General features: G+C 40.8%; 1 protein-coding gene across 1 annotated transcript in view; it reads right to left on the bottom strand.

The window, feature by feature from the left end:
* Positions 1-19,334, bottom strand: part of LOC117532313 (ryanodine receptor 3-like) — a 323,993-nt gene extending 304,659 nt beyond the window's left edge. Inside the window, 1 exon segment of the mRNA XM_034195633.1 lies at positions 19,238-19,334. Coding sequence (XP_034051524.1) covers positions 19,238-19,285 — 48 coding nt within the window. The 5' untranslated portion in view covers positions 19,286-19,334.
* Positions 19,335-19,639: the final 305 nt, after the last annotated feature.

Here is a 19,639-nt window from a genome sequence, read left to right as displayed (position 1 = left end):
TGTCATCCAGTGGAGGGCGGGCTGGCAGGTGCAGCGCTGGTTCTTTAATCCAGGCTGGGAGTTTTCTTGCTAAGAATAAGTTGTCTAGATCTTCTAACTCTGGAAACAGATAAAACAGCCAGGAGTTTGCCTCTAGAGCTTCCCACGCTTGATCTAAATAATCAAATTTCTCCCTTGGAGAGAAACAGTCACGAAAACAGATAAAAAAAAGAACTGTAGATCTGAGAAAATACTCTTGATTGCAGCCAAATCCGGGTTTGAGTCTGCAGAATGACTGCTTACTGATATGATGGGATCTGAGTCCGCTGTGTCCGGGTTCTGGCTAGTTCGTACTGTCAGGAACTGTGAGGACTTGGCACGACAGGCAGGTGGACACAAATGCAGACTCATGGCTCAGAGGAGAGATTTAGAAAAAGGTTTAATTCAAAAACAGGCTCTGGTCGATACACAGGGTCACAAGCAGGCAGGCGGAGGTACAGACAGTCGTGAGGTGGCGGCGTGGTCAGTAACGAGCAGAGTTCCAGCACGGGCAAACAGGTGTATCAGAGAAGGCAAAAGTCCAACAAACAAGCAGGGTTCAGGCACAGAGAAGCAGGTTAACAGGCTCAGGCAAAAAGCAAGGTCAAAACAGGCGAAGGTCATACACGGCAAGAAAAACAGACTATGGCAGAAAACACGAGAGGCTTGGAACGAGGCAATATGCACAATGAACTAGCAGTGAGTGGTGGAAGACAAGGGGTTTAAAAGCAAGGGATAATCAGGGCATGATGAGATGCAGGTGCAGGAAAGAAGGCGTGGCTGAGTGAGACGAGTGGAGTGACAGGTGGGCGTGTCAGACAAAAGCAGCAAGGAGAGAACTGTGACAGAACAAATGTTAAATTCCTAAAATCCAAAAGTGAGAAACAGAATCAACAAATGAAAAGACAGAAACAGAACAGAAAATTAAAGGCTGGATCAAAACTAGATGAGAACTCAACATGCGGCAGGAGTGTACAGGAAAAACCTGAGGGACTAATGTGCTCAAAAACAGAGTGACTGAATAACCAGAAAACGGGACAAAGACTAAACTAGAACGGAACTCAATAAGTGGCTGACGTGTGATAATTCTCAAATCCTAACTTGATAACACAGAATGACAAACTAAGAAACAGAGACTAAACTAGAACCAAAATTAATGTGGGTGAAGTGTAACAAATCATAAAACCAAGACTAAAGTGTAAGAAACAGAAAAATAAACACTCAGAGCTAAACAGAAGGACCAAGACAGGGAAATGGACGGAGACTGGGGACAAAACCAGATTCTGGGCAGGTCCAGGGCTAAAACCTGACATCTATATATGCAATAACAGTGATCGCAGTGTCAGCTCCTCCAGGATAAAAATATCCATTGTCCTTGAAGGCCTGATCTGACTAAAATTCTTCAGACCGCTTAGTGACATATATTAGAGCATAAAACTGCTGGGCTCTCACACAAACTGTAGCTGTAAGGCCTCGGTGTCAAACGCTTTGCTTTGTGACTGTTGATGTGCAGGTGAAGGATGAAGAGAAGATGGATGCAAAGAGTTGAAAGTTTCTTGGTATGGAAAGAACATCCAAATTTATAGCCCTAACACCAAAAACAACAGGACATGGGGGAAAAAGGCCTATTTGTGTATTTGTGAAAGGGACATAAAAATTACAGTTCCAAATGTTGCCAGAAGGTGCTATTTAAGAGCTTGGAAAAAGATTTTTCGACATGCCGGTTCTGGAGCTACACTCTGCATTCCCGGAGACTGCTACTTAAGACGGAGCCAACAATGTTAAAGAGGCACCAGACATTTCAATGTGGGGCTTCATACCAGCATTCAATTTCAATTTATTTTCATTTATATAACAACAAATCACAACAAGGTTGCCTCAAGGCACTTCACACAAGTAAGGTCTAACCTTACCAACCCCCAGAACAATAGTGGTAAGGAAAAGCTCCCTCTGAGGAAGAAACCTCAAGCAGACCAGACTCAAAGGGGTGACCCTCTGCTTGAGCCATGATACAGACATAAATTACAAAATAATTCACAAAATGAATATACAGGAAATGTTGCTGGTGCACAGGAGCAGATACTTCCAGAGCAGATACCACACCCATCTCTGGATGGAGCTGCACCTCAAACAGAGAGAAAAGAAAAAAGCAGAATCAAGCATCAGAAAGACAACAAATACAGTGTAATTTGTCAGCATTAAGCAACAACAACAAAAAAAAACAGAGAAATACTAAGGTGATCGCCAACCACAAGCCCTAAGCTTCACTAAAAGACCCAGAATTTAGATAAAATTGAGGCCGCTGCACACTCTGTTTCCTAATAAAATGAATTAAAAGAGTAAAAAGCATAGAAACATACTATGCCAGTATGCTAGCCATATGAAAGGGAAAATAAGTGCATCTTAAGTCTGGAGTTGAAAGTCTCTACAGAATCTGACTGTTTTATTGACGCAGGGAGATCATTCCACAGAACAGGGGCATGATAAGAGAAAGCTCTGTGACCCGCAGACTTCTTATTCACCCTAGGGACACAAAGTAGTCCTGCACCCTGAGAACGCAAAGCCTGGGTCGGTACATAGGGTTTAATTAAGTCAGTTAGGTAGGGAGCATTCTTTTTTTCAGTCAGTTCATTCCATCATTCCAAGCAGAATTTGTATTTTAATATTTCCAGTTTCAGGTTAGACCTTAAAATTATCACTCCCAAATGTTTGAGAACCACAATACTGGTTAATCACATTGCATGTAAGTTTGTCACATAACATTATGCATTTTTCAGACATTACCTAAATATCTGTTGATTCAGGCTATATTTTACTTTATCATCTGCTGTCTATCGCTAATTTTGCAATTAACAAATGGTAAATGGATGGCATTTATATAGCGCATTTCCATCAGACGCTCAAAGCACTTTACACATCAATGCCTCACATTCACCCTGATGTGAGGCTGCTGTCATGCAAGGCACCCACTACACATTGGAAGCAACTTAGTGATTTTCCAGTCAGGCTGGGATTTGAACCGAGGATCCTCTGGTCCAAAGCCCAACGCTTTAATCACTAGACCATCACCTCCCCTATAACAATGTGCCTATAACAAGCTATAGACACACTGTTTATCTTATTTGGAGCTGGCTAATGACAGCATTTCCAACATTATTTCTCTTGACACGTTAGCTTTTCCATCAAACAACGATGAAGTTGATGTCTCAGGCTAACATTTATGCTAGTAAACCATTTCCAACATAATTTCTCTTTACACATTAGCCTTTCCATCAAATATAAATGAAGTTGCTGGCATGTACTAGCATTTAAGAACTTGGTTGAACTTGATTTTGGTTGGCTAATATGAGCATGTCTTGTGTTGCTGGATGATGCCAAGAGCTCTGACAAGACAAACATTTGGCACTGAATGAAACTAAAGAAACTGTAGCCCTTATCCCAACACTCGACCTGTCAAAAGCTGCCCTTTGGGTTATTTTTGACTCTCGACACCAGCAGGGGACCTGAGAAAAGCTGGATCCCCCGTGGTACTGCACGCACGCTGCCAGTTGTTCCATTTACACTAAAGGCTCAGACAAAGTCTCAGTATTTGGCACCAAATATGACTAAACTAACTTGTATCCAGCAACAGTCCTTCTCAGCAATATTGGCTAGCCTGATCTGACACCTCAGTCTAGGGACCTCAGGACTCTAAAAACTCTTCTCAGGCATCTCTTGATCTCAAAGGCCGAGGACCCAGAGATATGAATGTCACTGCTGAGATAAGTGAATATCTCTTCAACTTCACTGATTTCACCTGAAAGCCTGGATCTTCGTATTGAACTAGGACCAAGGCAAACCCAGACACTCTCACTCCTTGCTCATCTCTTAAAGTGATGCAATCAGGGCATCCATAAATTCCCCAAAGATGACAACATTGTCCCTGAAGTCAGGGTCAGTAAACCTTTCTTGACTAAAAAAGCACCAAAGACAGCTGATGTTAAGCGCTAAACCCACTTGTGGTACAACCCCCAGACTGCCAACTATTCCAAACCCAACCACATCATTGAACTGACACCAAGGGTTGTGAGAAAGGTGTTTAGGTGCCTCTTTTGGTGATGCCAAACCACATGTTGGAGGCAGTCAACTTTTTTTACGTGAGCTATAAAAAAAAAAAAAAAATTCCCTATCCACTATCTTGATGTGTTTATTGATCTGCTGAACCAGACTCGGTCCACAAATCAAAATTGATTTCCACAGAAATGGTGCTAAACCACAACAAAAAGGCTGCATTAGCAAGCTGAAGGCTGAGGATGATGTAACTTTGCTCAATTGTGTGTTGAATTGCTTGCTATTATTTCCTCATTCTGCATGATGATCCCTTGATTTTCTAACAAGTATCATTGAAACTGCAACAGAAGGAGGTATGAATCTTTGATGAGGTGAGAAACAACACTGGGGTCAATCATGGAACGCCAAACTTTTAGCACCTGCCTAAAGTGTTAGAAAACAAAACTAAACCTTACTGGATTATCTTGAAGTCGTTCCGGATGCACCTGCGTGTGAAGATTCAGCAAATTTATCAATTCAAGACAAGGCAATGACAGTTGTCCCTACTAATATGTCGCTATTGCGCCCTGAGCTCTGTGCAACAATTCAGCATTACAGTTTTTATAAGAAGTTTTGTTTCATAATCCATAAAAACACTAAGCTTATAAACTTCCTCCATAAAGGAGTGCAAAGCAAGCCTCAACACAAACAGATGCTGCAGTAAACACTCCATTAAATGCTTATTAGGAGCCCAGTGGGGAGACGGAACACCGAGCATAATTATGGGAGATACCAGAACTGCATTTTTAGGAAGAGTGATTCACAAAACCAGCTAAAAGTAGGAAGTTTGTATATTTCTTATCCACAATAAAACCAATAGAAGCATTTTGTTGTTTCCGTGGTAGCAGGCCCGTTGATTGCACGAGTATGGAAATTCCAAGGAATGTTTAAGAAAGAAAAGGAAATCCAATAGAATGGTCCTATTTCCTGATCTGGTTTTAAAAATTTGCTTGATTGTGTAAATGCGAGACTAGGCCTCAAAATTCTTTTCCAACATCAAATCTGTGTCCTTTTTTATGACAAAAGGACTTAGACTCAGGTCCTCATTGAAATCTATTGTATTCGCCCTACTGAGGTTTCAAATCCTGCACAATTTCAGAGAGTTTGCTGCTCTGCAAGATGTTGATAACATTGAGATATGCATTGAGACGCTCTGATAAAGCTGCCCCTTTACCGCTGCAGATGGATTAACATTGCAAGGTAAAACTCTTTGTATATTGTGCCTAAAACTCTCCTGACTATATTATCTGGGTTTATAGATGTTGTTATTGTGTTTGTTTTATGTAAACATGCGAGATGCTGAGGTTGTTTCTCCGTTATTTTCAATGGGAGTTGCTGTGAGCCGCAATCGCTTCCTGTTCATGTCGTTCTGGGGGAAAGCGGACTTTGTTCTTTAACATCCTGCTTATTGTCCTTGACAACACTGTTTTTCCAGTTTGTTACAGAGTATTATATATAAGATGTCTGAAATTCGGTTTGCATTTATGAAGTGCCACGCAGGTTAAACGTGTGCACACGGAATATTTGGAATATTTGTTTTAGCAAGTTTTCAGGGTCTCATTCATGCAGTCTCTTATAAATGTGATGAAAGGCACAAAAAATTACATTTTGGTAGTATAACGTTCATTTGCAATTGTTGTCATGCGGTTTCTCTATGTTGTTTAGACTGCAGCGGCTTTCTGGTCCACAAGGGATTATGGGATATCTCAATAGTGTGAATATACACTCAATGGCATCTGCGAGTAGTTTATTTCAATTCCCATTGAGAAGTTGAGGTTAAACCACACCAATTAATGATTTGGTGGATAGTGGTTTGCCTAGTGGAGAAGCAGTGAAGTGAAGCCAGATTTTATTTATCCAACATGAGGACATAAGATCAAATTTTCGAAGCCAACAGGCAGCACTGCAACAAATATCTTGGCCATTGGTGTTAAGCTTTAATATATCACAATGAATGCCAAAATTATTCAATGACAGGCTCCAGATAGAGCGACATCAGTTACGCTGCACTGTGTGTCTTTGTGTGTGTGTTCAGTAGACAGGTAATAGCAACAACCCTTTAAGCTAGCATTGCTTACTTGGTTCATTAACTGCATGTCTAATGTTTAATGTTAAAACACTGAAATGCATCATGTTGTACGAGAAAGTGCTTTGCACAAAGGTATTATTAATTATTACAACAAAGCTCTGAGGTTGTTCACATTCAGAGAGCAATAAAAAGCTGCCAAATTATTCGTGACGTAGCCTTAATTATGCATTGAGATCCAGGTTTTCACAATGCATAAGGAGAAGACCGAGAAGTGAATCTTATATGAGCCCTGAGGCTTATTGGTGCCGGCGGTTATCGCCACATTCCACAGCAGTGAAACAGATGAAGGACGGGACACGTTACTTCCTCAGTCATGTCCAGCACAGCTGGATGGACTGGAAAAATGCAGATGAAGTGTCTTGTCCAAGGACACAGAGGGGTAGCTTGACCAGGAATCAAACCCAAGTCTATATTGCTGGCCTGCAACCAATCACACTGATGTGTATTTCATAGTTTCAAGATAACAGCATGGACACTGGTCTTCAAATAGTTATATTGAAGACTTTTGCTTGAGCTTGTTTTCATGTAAATACTGACACTTTTACCTCCCACCTCATGGTTGTCTTGGACTCTCATTAGAAATAAGAGCAGCACACCAGCGAAGATTTTATTAATGGCATTATTTGTGTTTTTGTAATGAATAAAAACTCAATTTCAAGACAGCATTTCATGACTAACCAGTGCTCCCCCCACCCCCCTTGTGTGTGTGGCAGATTTTGGAAATGCATCTGCGTATGAGCCCCAATTCACTGCCAAGAAACAATGGCAAAGACAAATGGTGGCAGAATTATTCTGCAGGACAGGTGGCCTTGCTGGTACGGAGGAGGCAGCAGATTCTAACAGGGTAACAGTGATGTAATGGAAGTGATTACTTATGGTTCTGGAGAACAGACCCATTTTGGGTGGGATAAAATTAAAAAAGGTGGCATGCAGCAACATAACTGGAAAATATGCAGGGGTACTGGAAGTACACTGCAGAATACAGTGCCAAAAAAATAATAACCCCTTTGGTTTTTACAAGTTCTCCCAGTGAGAGGATGTTCCCTCTGTTTAAACTTCACAGGAGATAGTTATACTGTGGAAAATCACCCAATCGCTAAACAGTGAAGAAGAAATAAGTCGTATTTAGGCTCTGAGGCCCATTAGTGCTTATCTACAGATTCTGTAGCATGGAATGAATCAGAGACTACAACTGGGACAATGGAGATAAAGTGCCTTGCTAAAGGATGCAGACAAGTTGTGTGACTCAAACCCAGGTCTACATATTGGGATCCCAACTCGGAATCCTACTGAGCTACCTGAAAATGAAAAATCCAACTGTTCTGTTGTATCACCTAAAGCAAACCTATAAAAAAGGTCCACATTATCAACAGTAAGACGTAATCTATCTGAGCTTTGTGGCAAACCAAGCCATGGTGACACCGTACCATGTATAATACTTTCAGTTAATCAGAGGCATTTATTGGGGTATACAGTCCAGGTCGGGTCCCGGAGTATATGCAGGTACCGCATGTTGTTGCATTCATTACACTTTAAAATCATTCTGGGTCCTCATTGGCAACCACTCAAACAGAGCACTTGTTCTTCAGCACCTCTCAAAAATAGCCATCCATCTGCTGCAGCTTGGTGATACGTGGGTGTCGCCTTGGCTTTGTCCACTTTCTGGGGTCGTCAGCACTGAGGCACCTGCATGTTAGCTCATACACAAGGAAATGTGCCATATGGCCAAAGTGCCATAATTGACATTCCCTCACAATGCGACCAGTACGGCTCCTTCATGTCTCCATAAGTAACCTTCATTTGATACCAAGTTAATCCAGCAGTTATCAAACAGACTGGTACTAAAGACACTGCGTCACTTCGAGTTCAGGGCCTAGTTTATAACTGATGTTCATGCACAAAAAACTGTATAATTGTTTTCTCGTCTATTATTATTATTATTATTATTTCATTTTATTGATTGGGAGGTGTTGCAGCAATATATAATAGTTATGCATAAAAGTAGCTGAAGTAACATTGTTGCAGGACATTGCCAATGTGACTATAAAATGAGACTGTTCTGGCGTTCTGGCTCCAGATGATAGTTGGATTAATTGCCACTTTCGGCTTTCTAGAACTATTGGTAAATGGTAAATGGACTGCATTTATATAGCGCTTTTCCATCTGCATCAGACGCTCAAAGCGCTTTACAATTATGCCTCACATTCACCCCAATGTCAGGGTGCTGCCATACAACGCGCTGACTACACACCGGGAGCAATAGGGGATTAAAGACCTTGCCCAAGGACCCTTAGTGATTTTCCAGTCAGGCGGGGATTTGAACCCAGGATCTTCTGGTCTCAAGCCCAACACCTTAACCACTAGACCATCACCTCCCCTATTCTCTGTAAGCTGTGTGGATGCTTGACCAGGGTTTACCTTTTAGAATAAATAGCTGTGTGCCTTAAGGGCACCAAAATCTGAAAAGTTTGGTGCCCCTCAGAAAAGTTTGGTTGCAAAATTTTGCTGTAAAAGGATGCAAATGGTGCATTCTGGTGATAGCTGGGGTGAAATTATGGGAGGGAATTTTTGTGTTTTTGGAGTAATATTTTCTGAAATTTAGAAATTTTCTAACCTTGTCAGAAGCTGTTCGCCATCCCTGACTGATGAACTTTCTTGGGGTCGAGATTCCCATACTCGGCTCGGCAGATCTTGCAGAACATCTGTTCACCATCATACAATAGCCATTTAAATTCTTCCTGCCAGCTCTGTCTGAAATTTCTCAGTCGGATCTTCTCGCATTCGCTTTGTTTCTCCGTCTTTTCCTCTTCTGTTCTGGTGCGTTTTTTTTGGTGATAGCTGACCGCCTATGTCCACATTTTGCGGATTTTCTGCCCGCAATTTACCGGTTTTCAGCCACGCACCCAACATATTTGAACGTCTCTACGGAAGTAGATGCTTTCAAACTGCCTTTCATACACGGGTGCTGATTGGCCGATTCGCGCTCACTGGAGTGGCTGCAGCCAATAAAATCGCGTGTTACAAGCAGAGGAGAAGAACATTTTTTGATGACGTTTTGTGTATGTATAGGTCTCAGAAAGTCAAATTCTGTGCAAATTTTGTCCAAATTTGATAGATTTCTGAACAGTTATCGAATAAAAAAGGTGGATTCCAGTCAGGAATTCAAGTCTAGAGAGTTTTGTGCCTGCCCTCAAAGTAGGGTGCCACAGGTTCCCGGGTAACCGCTAAAACCAAACCCTGTGCTTGACCCTGTGCTAGTTTGTACATGCAAATGATTAATTGAGAGTGTCTACATTAATTTGTGGCACAAGATGGGAGTGGAAATGAGGCATACAAATTCACAATGTTTGAGATTTATAAAAAATATTTAAACGAAAAACAAATTATGACCATGTGCATGCAAAACCTTATCACTCTGGCAAAAAGGATGCCTATGCAAGTTTCCATTTTTGCAAATAGACAGTATAATTCATGATTTTACACCATTTTTAAAATGCAGCCCCTGGTGTCTGAATCACACATTAAGACCATACATTGCATATATACCCTGGACACACCCTCTGTGGTGTCACCCACAGATTCCCCCAACATAAACTCCAAACCTTGTGGATGTGCTTGCTCCATCATGTCATCTGCAAGCAGTGGTGGGCACAGCTAACCAAAAAGTTAGCTTCGATAACCATTAATCAGATAACTGACAAGTTATCTTTTATGACGATAAACTGATAAACTGCTAAAAAATTATCTTTATTACAGATACCCAATAACTGATAACTATTAGTATTGATTTGGACGTGGCCACATCAGATTACATAGTCGGCTTCTGATAAACCAGTTTCACTTTAAGTTTTGCAGGGGCTGCTGGGTAAATTCAAGGATCACAAACACAAAGAACACATGAAAAATGAATAAAAAATAAAACCCCAAACACTGTCATCATCTTTCAAAAGCAGTAAAACACAGTATTAGAAGTCACAGTTTATCTCGGTATTAGATACACCGCCATTTACAAACTAAAAGATGCTGCTTTTTTCGCATACTTTGAACCCTGCAGCTTAAACAACCGAAATACATCCATTAATGCATTGATTGGCAGAGTAAAATACACGTAGTAAATATAAATTCTTACCTGTTAGTTTCAGTGGGATTCATCTGAATAAATAATCCACGTTTTAAATCCAAAACAGTGTCTAAATGTGAAGAAAAGTCCCTCCCTCTGTACACACAGCTGCACAATGAGAGCTCCCCTCCCCCATCGAGTCTTGGTCATTAAATTACAGCCAAAAAGAAATAAAATTAAATAATGTTAAAATTAGTCTGTTTTTTTGTGTTGAGCGGATGAGTCACTGTAACATCCAAAGTGAGCCTGAACTACACTACCCACAATGCTCCCTGCGCCGACCGGCCAATAACGTTTTGTGCTTAATGATGATGTAATTAGCAAGCGACAGGTAGCTTTTAGGGTTTACAAATGTTTTTGACCATTAAATTTTACCAGCAAAAAAAAAAAAAAAAAAAAAAAGTTATTGGATTGAAAGTTATCGGAACTAAATTTATCGGAAGATAACTGGTCCGATGATGGTTTTAAAACTTATCTGAAAAGCTAATCCGATAGCAAAAACATTAGCTTTGATAATTATCTGTTATCAGATTAGCTGAACTGTGCCCACCACTGTCTGCAAGAACACATGAAGTCACTTTATTCTTCCCAAAATGTCTCTTTACCACCAATGACATAAGCTGTAATTTTGGAACATACTCCAGCAGACTCCAGCATACTCAAGGTCCAAAGGTCTGCTCCGTGTCAGCCTGATCCCACCAGATCTCAGAAGTTATACAGTGCTGGACCTTGTTAGTACTTGGATGGGAGGCCTCTTTGGAACACCAGCAGCTGTTCCAAAGAGGGAGGACATCTGGCGTAGAACTTGTGCCAATGCAGATCTGGCTGTATCCACTGAAAAAAAAGGGGACCAGCCAAAAGGACAACAATAACAATATGTAACATACTCCAGAAATAAAGGTTCTTTATAATAACTATATTTTAACTCAAAGTGTTTTTGTCAATTTTGTGCCAAACATAACAACAGCTTTCAGTGTTCACAACATCATTCAATAGTGAGTGCTCCAGAGTGCTCTTGACCTCAGACTGCCGGTACATCTTTCAGCAGGACAAAGACCCTAAAGACATAGCCAAGATATCATAGAAGTGGCTTCAGGATAACTCTGTGAATGTCCTTGAGTGGCCCAGCCACAGCCCAGACCTGAATGCGATTGAACACCTCTGGAGAGATCTGAAAATGGCTGTGCACTGACGCTCTCCATCCAACCTGATGGAGTTTGAGAGGTGCTGCAAAGAAGAATGGGCAAGATAGGTGCAGCAAGCTTGTGGTATCATATTCAAGAAGAATTGAGGTTGTAATTGCTGCCAAAGGTGCAACAACAAAATATTGACCAAAGGTTGTCAATACTTTCTTTATTCTTAATAAATTTGCAAAAATTTCTAAAAACCTTTTTTCATGTTGTCATTATGGGGTGTTGTGAGAAAAATTGTGAGGGGGAAAAAATGAATTTACTCCACTTTGGAATAAAGCTGTAACATAACAAAACATGGAAAAAGTGAAGCGTTGTGAATACTTTCCAGATGCACCGTATGTTTGATACTCCATCTTACAAAACTGGTGGCTCTCAAACATGTAGCCTATAGCAGCAACCAATAGACAACTGTATTGGGGAACCACTGAGTTCTCTCCTTTTTTCTTTAGTGTTTCAGACATGCTGTAAAAATGCAAAAGGCAGAGTAAGTACGTCCCTCTTGGGCTACTGTATCAACGTGGTGATGCAACATGGTGGCCTTCATGCGAGGTCCTGCTCCCATGTAGATATGAAAGGCTCATTTTAAATTTATGGAACCTCTTTTTTGTATCATTAACCAATGGTTATGGATACTGTATTCCATTTCTGCATCATAGCCATCCCTAAAATCCTTCACAGTGTAATTTTAATAAACTGAATGTTTTCAAAAAGCCTTGGAATAACGTTCCTGGAGATGGTGCATTTGAGGACATTTCCAGTTTCCAAACAGGACCAGTAACGTTCTGCTGAAGATGCAGTCTTATTAAACCTTCCTCGCCCCCTCTGACATTAAACGGCAGCTTGGGGGAAGCATTTCTTTGCTGCTGGCTCACAATCAAACCGTTCCTCTTCCAGCAACATCAAATTACCCCTGGCCGAGACATCCTCTCCTTCTCCTCCTCCCTTGGAGTTGAATTTACAGGCAACATTCTGGCAGGGGTAATTTCTGCTACCACTCCAGGGAAATTACACCGCATTGTCAGAGAAAAGGCAGTTTGTGAACTGCTTCATGAAGCTCTTTGACTCCACTAACGGACAACATTTGGATGCCAACAAGAACAACAGGCTCTGCACATCTTCACAGGGTGCAGACACAACACACAGCGTAAATGCATGCAAATGCATATTATTTGTGCAGCAGTGACTTTAAAGGCGGCACTGCTGCAGGAAACGTGCACGTGTGGGTTTGTATCTGTTCCGTTTGACGTGGACAAGCTCAGCTGCGCCTTGCGTGCTCTGATGAATAATTTCTCCGCTGTGCTCTGCCGTGGCACATCTGGTGCAGCCTGACTGCATCACACCATTTTTGCATTCAACACACAAATACACACACGTTTACACTCCTGAACGCCAAACACTATCACTGCAACTCCACCACAACACCACTCACCCTGTCAGCTGCATGTGAGGAGGGATGCAACAGGACATTTTTGGTTTTGTTTCGAGCCTGTCTGTTCATTTGTTTGTCTGTGAGTCAGCATGATGTCTGAGCTGCTGAGAGATAATAAACATTTTGAGAGATAATGACACCGTAATTTTTCTAATATTATAAGCTTTAAAATGTTATATGATTGGAAATTGCTTACACATTCTATAAATTCTTTTGCTTTGTGTGATTTTTAAAGGAAATAATCCCTAACCAACCTACATGTGAAACAGCTATATTCACCTCACCTCTTAGCTGACTGATAGGGCAGAAGAACAGGCCTTAGGTTAAGGAAGATTTGATCACAGTTTGTGTTCCTGACCTTGATCTTGATTCCTTTGATCCTGTAATCAAGATCTAATTTTGGTAATAGGAACACAATGAAAACTAATGGATCACAATCAAACATTTTTAAAGACATGGTGCTGCAGTAAATACAAAAAATAACTTCCATCAAGGAAAACAGGTTTTGTTTTTCCTTGCTTTGCGGTCTGTCATTTTTTCCATTTAGCAATTTAATCAAGATCAAAAGTTCAAGATCAAATATGAGTCACCAAGATCAAAGTTCAAGATCAAAAAGGAGTCATCAAGGTCATCATTTAAGATGAAATATCTGGACAAAAGGTTTAGTGATCAGGATATCAGTACAACAATCAAAGTTTAAGATCAAAGATGAGTCATCAAATTAATGTTTAAATCATAACTTCTAGCAAAGAAAAAAGGTTATGTCTTTGCTTGATTTGCTGTCTGTCATTTTTTTTCCTTCAACAATCAGAGTCTTAGTTCAGTGATCAGGATTAAAATTCAAGATCAAAGATGAGTGATAAGAGAAAAAGTTCACAATCACAAATCAGGCTAATGGTTCCACAATTAGAACACAAGTTCAACAATCAAAATCATAGTTCAAGATCAAACAGCTGATCAGGATCAAAGGCCACAGTCAGGATCAAAGAAAATTAAATTTTTCTGAGATCATGAAAACGGATGGATTTTAGTGAAGGAATGTGTTCTCTGATTGCCCTTCTAGTTATCATAAACTATTTGAATCATTTTTATTATTATTATTTTCATAGTTTACATCTGACAAAAGCAAGTGTTTGCAGCTCCAAGTCGGGAATAAAGCAAGCAAAAATGCATCCACCATCTCTACATCCCTCACTGTGGACATCTGACATTTAGGCTCCTGTCCAGAAATGAGGCTGGAATGTTTGTGCTTGCTGGAGATGTGGTGATCTCTGCATTTTGGGGAACTGCAGCAAATTGAGCAAGAGCAGGAGGAGGTGGTATCAGGTTTTTCTCCATAGAAGGAAGTGACATTTTCAGAGATTACTGCCTTTCCCGAGGACACGAAGAGGCTTTCAATGCAATTCCATCACTTATGTTGTTGCTGCTGCTCTAAAAACCTAAAGGCGCTGTAATGGAGCTGCACTGTGCCATCTTAGATCTCTGTCACCTCGCAGTGTGTGTGACAGCAGAGTGCTGACAGATGCTGCTGTGTGCTTGGGAAGTGGTTTAGGGAATCTGAGTGTTTACTGATGAACATTAAGTTGCAAAATAGGCAGAAACTTTCCACTACATCTTGAGAATTTGGTAGCAAATACGACTCGCGTGTCCATAATTGCACTGAAAATAAGAAAATCCCTGCTGTGTTTGCCTGAAAGTGCAGCAGGTTGTGCATCTGTGAGAAGCTTCATAACAGGAAACCACAGGCTGTGCTGGCAGTCAAATCTGTAACCAAACATCTCCCACAGACTGTGGGGTCTGTCTGGAGCACCTCCAGCCCTCATTGATCAGTTGCCACTCCACACCATTGTGTCTTTGATTTCAAGCTGGAACCCTCAACTTCAGTTGAACAAATTAGCTTCTTTGTTAGTCAAATGGAAAATATTGTTAAAGGGGCCTTTTTGTTTGACCTTTATAGTGAAATACAGGCTAACTGGTGTTGTGCTAAATAACAACAAAGACTCATAATTCTAAATTTATTTTCTGTGGAATGTGTATTGCTTTAAAGGAAACGTTAGGCCTGAAATGACTCGTTTTTGACTCCTGTGACATATGTCAAACAGGAGAGCTTTACCTTTTCTCCCGTACGCTGGCAAAAAAGGGTATTGTAATTGCTCCTGTGTCTCCTGTGTCTCCTAGCCACACACACACACACACACACACACACACACACACACACACACACACAAACTTGAGAATATTAGTTTGGAAGACATTTCAAAGTGATTAACGTTTGTGGAGGATCAGACAAAGGTCAAGGTCAACAAAAATATTATGCTTTAAAGATGTTTTCTGCTGTATCTCAGCAACCATTAAGGTGAGAGAGATGATCTCATGTTCATAATGTCACGATAAAGTCACAAGGAAGTCATAAATGGAAGCCGTATTTGTTAAGAATGCACAGGGTCAGTGTATGTGTTACATCCAGCAATTTGAAAGAATTAATTGTTTTCCAAAGAATTTTTTTCTTGAGGTTTGGAAAGAGGAAGTCAAATTCTCAACGAAATCTCCACTGTCCATTAGATATCACTGCAGTGTTTCTAACATTTTTAAACAATTAATCATTTTTCTAAAATATTTTTATTGAGGGTTTGAACAGTAAAATTCTCAACAAAATCCCAACTGTCCATGCAGCCTTTCACACATTTTGAAACAATTAATCATTTTCTGAAGCATTTTTACTGAGGGATTGAACAGTAAATTTCTCGACAAAACCCTCACTGTTCAAGAGATCTCACTGCAGTGTTTCTAACATTTTGAAACAATTAATCATTTTCTGAAGCATTTTTACTGAACGATTGAACAGTAAAATTCTCAACAAAACCCTCACTGTTCATGAGATCTCACTCCAGTGTTTCAAACATTTTGAAACAATCATTTTCCAAAGCATTTTTATTGAGGGTTTGAAAACAGTCAAATTCTCAACAAAATCTCCACTGTCAATTATATATCACTGCAGTGTTTCAAAACGTTTTGAAACAATCATTTTTGAAACATTTTTTATTGAGGGTTTGAAACAGTCAGTCAAATTCTCAACAAAACCCCCACTGTCCATTAGATACCACTGCAGTGTTTCACACATTTTGAAACAATTAATTATTTTCCAAAGCATTATTATTGAGGGTTTGAAACAGTCAAATTCTCAACAAAATCTCCACTGTCCATTATATATATATATATATACACACACTCAACAAAAATATAAACGCAACACTTTTGGTTTTGCTCCCATTTTGTATGAGATGAACTCAAAGATCTAAAACTTTTTCACATACACAATATCACATTTCCCTCAAATATTGTTCACAAATCAGTCTAAATCTGTGCTAGTGAGCACTTCTCCTTTGCTGAGATAATCCATCCCACCTCACAGGTGTGCCATACCAAGATGCTGATTAGACACCATGATTAGTGCACAGGTGTGCCTTAGACTGTCCACAATAAAAGGCCACTCTGAAAGGTGCAGTTTTGTTTTATTGGGGGGGGGATACCAGTCAGTATCTGGTGTGACCACCATTTGCCTCATGCAGTGCAACACATCTCTTTCACATAGAGTTGATCAGGTTGTCAATTGTGGCCTGTGGAATGTTGGTCCACTCCTCTTCAATGGCTGTGCGAAGTTGCTGGATATTTTGCAGGAACCGGTACACGCTGTCGTATACGCCGGTCCAGAGCATCCCAAACATGCTCAATGGGTGACATGCCCGGTGAGTATGCCGGCCATGCAAGAACTGGGACATTTTCAGCTTCCAAGAAATTGTGTACAGATCCTTGCAACATGGGCTGTGCATTATCCTGCTGCAACATGAGGTGATGTTCTTGGATGTATGGCACAACAATGGGCCTCAGGATCTCGTCACGGTATATCTGTGCATTCAAAATGCCATCAATAAAATGCACCTGTGTTCTTCGTCCATAACAGACGTCTGCCCATACTATAACCCCACCGCCACCATGGGCCACTCGATTCCACAACATTGACATCAGAAAAACCGCTCACCCCACACGACGCCCCACACGCTGTCTGTCATCTGCCCTGGACAGTGTGAACCAGGATTCATCCGTGAAGAGAACACCTCTCCAACGTGCCAAATGCCAGCGAATGTGAGCATTTGCCCACTCAAGTCGGTTACGACGACAAACTGGAGTCAGGTCGAGACCCCGATGAGGACGATGAGCATGCAGATGAGCTTCCCTGAGACGGTTTCTGACAGTTTGTACAGAAATTCTTTGGTTATGCAAACCGATTGTTTCAGCAGCTGTCCGAGTGGCTGGTCTCAGACGATCTTGGAGGTGAACATGCTGGATGTGGAGGTCCTGGGCTGGTGTGGTTACATGTGATCTGTGGTTGTGAGGCTGGTTGGATGTACTGCCAGATTCTCTGAAACACCTTTGGAGACGGCTTATGGTAGAGAAATGAACATTCAATACACGAGCAACAGCTCTGGTTGACATTCCTGCTGTCAGCATGCCAATTGCACGCTCCCTCAAATCTTGCGACATCTGTGGCATTGTGCTGTGTGATAAAACTGCACCTTTCAGAGTGACCTTTTATTGTGGGCAGTCTAAGGCACACCTGTGCACTAATCATGGTGTCTAATCAGCATCTTGATATGGCACACCTGTGAGGTGGGATGGATTATCTCAGCAAAGGAGAAGTGCTCACTATCACAGATTTAGACTGGTTTGTGAACAATATTTGAGGGAAATGGTGATATTGTGTATGTGGAAAGTTTTAGATCTTTGAGTTCACTCATATAAAATGGGAGCAAAATCAAAGTGTTGCGTTTATATTTTTGTTGAGTGTATATATATATATATATATATATATATATATATATATATATATATATATATATCACTGCAGTGTTTCAAACATGTTGAAACAATTAATCATTCTTGAAACATTTTTATTGAGGGTTTGAAACAGTCAGTCAAATTCTCAACAAAATCCCCACTGTCCATGAGATATCAATGCAGTGTTTCACACATTTTGAAACAATTAAACATTTTCTGAAGCATTTTAATGAGGGTTTGAAACGGTAAAATTCTCAACAAAATCTCCACTGTCCATTAGATACCACTGCAGTGTTTCACACATTTGAAAACAATTAATCATTTTCTGAAGCTTTTTTATTGAGGATTTGAAATAGTGAAATTCTCAACAAAACCCCACTGTGCATTAGATACCACTGCAGTGTGTCAAACATTTTGAAACAATTAATTGCATCCTGAAGCATTTTCTTCATTTTGTGTGTTAAATTCAAACATTGACTCATTTTTAAGGCGGATGTGTCATTTGGCATGTCACTGTTGAGTCAGCATTCTGAGACTTCCAAACCTGTGATTTGTTTTATGAAGCTAATGCGTCATTTAGTCTTTTTTTTTGAACATTTTTAAACCAATTTATTTGTAAAAAATAATTGCTTCACATTTCTTCTGTCCGTGTGTGTGGAAGACTTTGAGAAACGTTTAAACCTATTTAACTTTGTGACATCTGAACACAAACCTAAATTAAAAGGGCATTTTTTTTATTTTTTTATGATTTAGTTGCAAATGCTTTGCTGACTCCTTGAATTGCACAAAGGCATCGCCCCAGACGTTGGGTTTGTGTCTTAGTGAACCTCTCCCAGGTTGGTGCTGCAGCTTTTTTGTAGCCTAAGGACTGAGATCAGGTGATCGCCTTGGCTTCATCTGCCTCACATGCAGTTGATGCTACAAGTGAGGCAGCATGACCAGAGCAGCAGGGGGTGCAGCACTGTATTGATGACAAAATGCTGCCCAGAGCTTTATTGCAGCAGCAGGAGAATCCTGCACTGCGATGTTTGTACACATTTTTTAACACCACTGAATGCATATATTTTTCTTACTGTAAGAACAGCCTATTAAAATCTGGAGGTTCTTTTTTTTTTCTTAAAAAAAATCAATCTGAAAGACAATTTGGGTCCATTGCTGTTCAGTAAAAGACACAAAGACAAGTTTGAAATAGCAGGAGAGCTTGTGCAGAGAACTTCTGGACGAAGACACACTAGAGAAAAGACAATAGCTCCAACAGCGATGCGCAAAACAATAGAGGCACTATGAAGCCTTTAAGACGAGCAAGAAGGCGCGCAGGATTATCAACAGATACAGGACTAAATCACATCTAGTAAAACGGATAATCGACAGAGATACACCTCAGATTAAATCAGACACACGTTTTAAACCACCGGCGGCGGGGATGAGAACCCAAATAAATCATAATCATTAAAAACACTTACGGTTCTGAGGAACTGGATTTCATCCTCTCCTTCTCCGCCTTCAGTCATGGCTGCAAAGGAGCCTGATCGACTCGGGAAGCCTCCGTTGGCTCCTCTCTCCTCTCAGTATTAGCACATAGCTAATCCACGGCCGAACAGTGTGGAGACTACAGCAGCATGTGTCACTCAAAGCCCGCGGGGGCGCGCGTGTCGGCGCGGAGGAGAACCGGCGGGGTCTTACCGGCGACGTCACCGTCACACAGCCGCCACACATAGCGCCACCATTCAACACACCGCCGTTCAGCACCACGGACAGCTCCCCTCAGCACCAACCAACAGCGCGCACACACATACACACACATACACACAAGTTTGTGCGCAAACAAACGTGTAGCTGTTGTTTACAGCACGTCACCTCCTCCT

The sequence above is a fragment of the Thalassophryne amazonica genome, chromosome 19, assembly GCF_902500255.1.
Source record: "Thalassophryne amazonica chromosome 19, fThaAma1.1, whole genome shotgun sequence".
NCBI classification, from domain to species: Eukaryota; Metazoa; Chordata; class Actinopteri; order Batrachoidiformes; family Batrachoididae; genus Thalassophryne; species Thalassophryne amazonica.
The sequence above is the reverse complement of the archived record's forward strand: the minus strand, read 5'-3'. Positions and strand labels throughout refer to the sequence as shown.